The sequence below is a fragment of the Staurois parvus genome, unplaced genomic scaffold (assembly GCF_062004578.1).
Source record: "Staurois parvus isolate SC_StPar_1 unplaced genomic scaffold, SC_StPar_1.0 ptg000436l, whole genome shotgun sequence".
NCBI classification, from domain to species: domain Eukaryota; kingdom Metazoa; phylum Chordata; class Amphibia; order Anura; family Ranidae; genus Staurois; species Staurois parvus.
In genome coordinates this window covers 5,188,716-5,194,715 of record NW_028318232.1, presented here as the reverse complement: position 1 = coordinate 5,194,715, position 6,000 = coordinate 5,188,716, and the positions used below count along the sequence as shown (strand labels likewise).

Below are 6,000 nucleotides of genomic sequence, written 5' to 3'. Positions count from 1 at the left end.
GTTTTCTAGTTTGTCTGCACCAGGCCCCCCCCCCCTAAACAGACCTTTAGTGAATCCCTCTTGTGTGCAATGGTGAAATGAAAAGCCACCAAGAATGAGCAAAACTCTGCACATGTTGTAGATCTATTAACCCTTTTCTTTATCTTAGCCAAAACCTGAAGACTGGGTTTTGAATTCATTTGCCTGAAATCAGTTTTAAAAAAATTGACTTCTGTCGAGCAGGGGAGCCCACGCACTGATTGAAATTTGTCCAATCCATGCTGGATGAGCAGAACGTCAATCATTGTATGGCCAGCTTAAAGTGTTTGTAAAGGCTTTACCTTTATTCTATGCTTGAAGGTAAAAAACCTTGTGTGTGCAGCAGTGCCCCTAGCCCCCTCAATACTTACCTGAGCCTCATCGCGATCCAGCAATGTGAATGACAGCCTCAGTTGCCCCTGGGTCTCTGCCTCCTCATTGACTGAGACAGCCATTGGCCCCCGTTGCTGTCAATCCCAGCCAGTTAGCCAATGCGGAGAGAGAGGGGGCAAGGCCAAGCCGCGGCTCCGTGTGTGAATGGACACACGAAGCAGTAGGTGCCCTCATTGCAAGCTGCTTGCTGTGGGCGCACCCGACAGAAAAGAGGAGCCGGGAAAACCTGCGTGGGACCCCAGGAGGATCCGGGCTGCTCTGTGCAAAACAACTGCACACAGCAGGTAAGTATGAACATGTTTGTTATTTTACAAAACAAAAAAAAAACAAAAAAAAACAAAACACACGAACCTTTAGAATTGCTTTAAGTCCTCCTTAACATCTCCTATTCCCATATACCATATCTAATACTGGTAACCTTACCTGAGGTCTGACACAACAAACAGGGATCTGTATTTGGTGCAAATCTGTTATTTTAATCCTGCATTTTTAACTGACAAATTATTATGTAAAATACATTTTAGATTGTTTGTCCTTTAGCACCTTTAAATTCCTCATTGTCCTTCCTTTTCTCCAGTGTAAATATTTGGGACATGGTGCTTGACATACTGACCCCTCTAATTACACTGTTCAACAAATTTTTATTTTTTGCCAGTTTTGGAAACAAAAGGATCCATTTCTTAATGAATTTCACATTCTGAGTTCAAATATAAAAATGAAATTTGTCAATTGGCTCTAGTTTTTCTGTAAACGGAAAGTTTTCTACTATAGGCGTAATGACTACATAATGCACAATAATTATATTAGATAGATGTCTTTCCACAAATATAAAGCAAGTGATATTGACTACATAACAAAGCCTAAATGGCATAATATATTGCATAGGATTACCAAGAAAAATTATAGCCATAAGCTAAGTTGAATCATTTTAATACTTAGGATTCTCACTAGTTTTGTCTTCAGTTTGTGTCGGTTTTGCTTCTCTTGGCTTTTCTCTTGTATTCGAGGAAAGGGCTCTCTCTTACAACTGCACGTGACTACATGCTTCAGGTTCTTCCTCACTTGACTCAACCACGAAGGATTCTGGTGCTTTAGGAATTGGTAGCCCCTCTCCATGAGGAACTGGACGTATTGCCGATGGAATATTTGGATAGTGCACAGATAACTTTTTCTTCTTATTTAGCCCTTTTACAATTGGAGGCACCATACAAAAGTAACAATTACTAACATGATCTGTTGGCTCTCTCCAAATCATTGGCACAGCGAAAGGCATAGATGCCTTTTTTCCATTCAACCATTGCTCCAGTGCCGTCCCACAAGAATTGCAGCATATATGTGGTGCCCAGCTCTTGTCCTGGTCTCCTATCTTGCAGCCAAAATACAAGTTGTAGGCTTTCTTAATCATTCCTGTTATCCTCCTTTTTTGTGAGATAAAAGTTATTTCACCGCAGATATAGCAGAAATTATCTGCTTTATTCACACAAGTTCGAGGCATTACTGAGTAGCCTATATAAGCATAAAACGAAATGTAAAGACGCTGTCGAACTACAATCAGCTACAGATACTGCAGCTTTTATGCAGTGAAGTGATGCAATTAATGGCTAATATTGCATCATCTCAGTATACATGCAATTTTCTATTGATCACCAGTATCAATTGCGCAATATGCAGCTGAAGTTGCATCATAATTTTGAATGGTTTACGTCATTAGATGGGTGAATATATCATGGAAACTAGAGCCAATCAACATTTTTTAGGGTCATTTTCGTTTTCAGCACCCCAAAATTATGTAAGATTAGCTAATTTTATGCCCAAAACTTTTTACCTGTTGAACAGTGTTACTGGCGAAATGCTGACAAAGGTGAGCCATCACACGTGACAAAAAAAGGAATGTGAGGCCTGGCAGATATGCAGTTAAAAATGCTAGACCAGTTGTACTAGGCAAGGTGGATGGCTTAGAGCAGCGGTCTCCAAACTGCAACCCTGGGGTCAAATGCAGCCCTTTGCATACCCTCATCCGGCCCTTGGGCCACTTATATATATTATAAGAGGCACCATTCCTCCCACTGACACCAACAATGGAACACCAATTCCTCCACTGACATCAACAGTGGGGCAATAATCAGTCCACTGACATCAACAGTGGAGTACTATTCCTCCCACTGACACCAAAAATGGGACAACAATTCTATCACTGACATCAACAATGGGGTACTATTCCTCCCACTGACACCAACAATGGGACAATAATTCCATCACTGACATCAACAGTGATGGACACCAACAATGGGGCAATAATCCCTCCACTGACATCAACATTGGGGTACTATTCCTCCAACAGACATCAACGATGGGGCACTATTCCTCCCAGTGATATCAATGTTGAGGCACTATTCCTCCCACTAACACCAATAATGGGGCACTAATTCTCCCACTGACACCAATAATGGGGCACTAATTCTCCCACTGACACCAACGATGAAGCACTATTCCTCCCACTGACACCAACAATGAAGCACTATTCCTCCCACTAACACCAACAATGGGGCACTAATATTTCCTCTAATACCAAAGTTGGGACATTGCTTACCCCCACTGACGCCAGGACATTTTCTGCTCCCACTGGCCTTGGCCCGGCCCCCCTAAAGTCTGAAGCACGGTAAACTGGCCCTTTGTTTAGAAAGTTTGGAGACCTCTGGCTTAGAGCATTAAACCTTAGACACCTACCCTTCCCTCACTGGTCTCACTGTAATAGAGAAAGAAAACATACATCTGCAATGATACCACGTAATATTTTTGGAAACAAACAATGTTTCTTTCAGGAATTACTTTACAATAAAATGACTGGTCCTGTATGCACATCCTGCATTACAGCATTTAAAATGAACTGCAGCTGCAATCTGTATAGATAATACCTTAATGACACCCTGTGACAGACCCTTACCCTTGGATAGCGGACCACAGCCAGCCGGAACATCTCCTGGGTTCCAGAGACAGGAAATAGTGTGACTATCTTCAGTCCTGAGTCTGTTTCAGGGCCACAGACTTGAATCCGAAGTAAAAGCCCCTCCCCCAGGCACACACCTCCCAAAGAATAGAGCCCCCTCAGATGTCAGGGTACATGGTCAGTAGACAAGAGGCTAGCCTGCAGTCCTCTCCAAAAGCCCCAGTCCTGGTTGGGTCTGTCACACACCCCACAGGGGTCACACAGGGTGTTTTCCTGCATCGGATCGCACAGGACAGAAGTAACATGCAGTGCGTTTCCAAAAATAACGTATGCTCTACTCTTGGTGCAATTTCAGCTGATTACAAATGAATGGGCTGAAATGGCAGCACACAGAACTGCATGTGACTTGCAGCAGAATGCACATCCCTGTATGATGCGGACCTAAGAGCTACATGCAGGGTCATGGTGTATCAGCTTGGACCGATGCGTGTGGGAACAGCCACGGTCATACATGGAGGCTGAAAGGAGCTCTGCACTACAGACATGTGCAGTTTATTTCCTTCCAAATTGAGATTTGGACTGTTTTCCTTATTCAGAGACGCAGATGAATCCAAATTACAATAGCAACGAAAGTAACCGAATCTGAAATAACGAATCCACTGCACACAGCAGGTAAGTATGGGGTGTTTATTATTTTAGAGGAAACATGGAGCATACCATATAGCACCACTTTCATGGAATGAAAATCCAATGGGACTTGCGCAGCAATTGGATATGCTATGCTTTTTATTTGTGCCAAGAAAGTGGAGTTACCCTTTAACTACCAATAGTGTTTCAATGCATTAGGGCCCATTCACAGCACAAGAGTCATTGTCTACAAAGGCCTGAGCTTCTCTGTGTATTACGGGAAGGTGCACGGTTTGCTGTATTCCCATAATACCAACCAGTGTGAACTGCCTCTACCTGACCTCATGGCCAGCGAAACAGGCCTCAGTCCACATCACAGTACCCGGGAGCTGCTGCTCCACAATAGGTTAATGAGGGGAACCATGCCGAGCATTCAGTGAGCTGCTGGCCATGAAGAGGTTAATCAGTCTCCGAGTCCCCGGCAGGCGCACCGTGAAGGGAGATCACATCGCACATCGGGATCACAGCTTCCACGTGACTCGGCCGGTGAATCACTAAGCAGGAGCCCTGCCTACCTCGCTCAATCACGTGACTGTGACATCACTCTCCATACATCCCAGGTCTAGTATGGCTACGGTGCTGTCCAGGGCTCTGAAGCTGCCAGGTGAGGGACGATGGCTGGCATGGTGTGATCATTGTATTGCAGCAAGGAGGGGGTGGGGTGAATTCTCAGTCCATTACAGTGTACATGATAGGTCTGAATGTATTGTGTACTGTTGGGGCATGGTGCAGGCATTGAGGGAGAACACATTCTGCATCCGTTTAGACAGTTTTGTATGCGATATGTCTATCTCTGGTGGACTAGTGTGATGTGGGTGTGTGATTGGTGTGATGTGGATGTGATTGGTGGAATAGTGTGATGTGGATGTGATTGGTGGAATAGTGTGATGTGGATGTGATTGGTGGAAAGGTGTGATGCGACTATGATTGGTGGAATATTGGTATCTGTAGTGGTGAAGAAGGTAATATGTCTCCTGTAGTTGTTCAGTGTCCATTCAGCTGTTAATTGGGGAACCTATCAGAATCAGTACTAGTGTGATGTGTGTGTGATTGGTGGACTAGTGTGATGTGGGTGTGACTGGTGGACTAGTGCGATGTGTGTGTGATTGGTGGAAAGGTGTGATGTGGCTATGATTGGTGGAATATTGGTATCTGTGAAGTGGTGTAGAAGGTAATATGTCTCCTGTAGTTGTTCAGTGCCCATTCAGCTGTTAATGGGAGATCCTATCAGAATCAGTACTAGTGTGATGTGGGTGTGTGATTGGTGGAATGGCGTGATGTGGGTGTGTGATTGGTGGAATAGCGCGATGTGGTGTGCGATTGGTGGAATAGTGCGATGTGGTGTGCGATTGGTGGAATAGTGCGATGTGGGTGTGATTGGTGTTATGGCGTGATGTGGGTGTGATTGGTGTTATGGCGTGATGTGGGTGTGATTGATGGAATAGTGTGATGTGGGTGTGATTGGTATACTAGTGTAATGTGTATGATTGGTGGAATGGTGTGATTGGTGGAAAGGTGTGATGCGACTATGATTGGTGGAATATTGGTATCTGTGAAGTGGTGTAGAAGGTAATATGTCTCCTGTAGTTGTTCAGTGTCCATTCAGCTGGTAATGGGGGATCCTATCAGAATCAGTGCTAGTGTAATGTGTGTGTGATTGGTGTACTAGTGTGATGTGGGGGTGTGATTGGTGTACTAGTGTGATTGGTGGAATAGCGTGATGTGGGGGTGTGATTGGTCTACTAGTGTGATTGGTGGAATAGCGTGATGTAGGGGTGTGATTGGTCTACTAGTGTGATGTGGGTGTGATTGGTGGAATAGTGTGATGTGGGTGTGATTGGTGGAATAGCGTGATGTGTGAGTGATTGGTGTACTAGTGTGATGTGTGTGTGATTGGTAGAAAGCTGTGATGTGGCTATGATTGGTGGAATATTGGTATCTGTGAAGTGGTGTAG

The 6,000-nt window shown here is 44.4% G+C and overlaps 1 protein-coding gene across 1 annotated transcript in view; it reads left to right on the top strand.

Annotated features, from left to right (window-relative positions):
* Positions 1-4,504: 4,504 nt before the first annotated feature.
* The window catches only part of FAM234B (family with sequence similarity 234 member B), a 160,542-nt gene continuing 159,046 nt past the window's right edge, over positions 4,505-6,000 (top strand). The window contains exon 1 of the mRNA XM_089687702.1: positions 4,505-4,649. Within this exon, the coding sequence (XP_089543828.1) occupies positions 4,613-4,649 (37 nt within the window). The 5' untranslated portion in view covers positions 4,505-4,612. The remainder of the gene's footprint in view (positions 4,650-6,000) is intronic.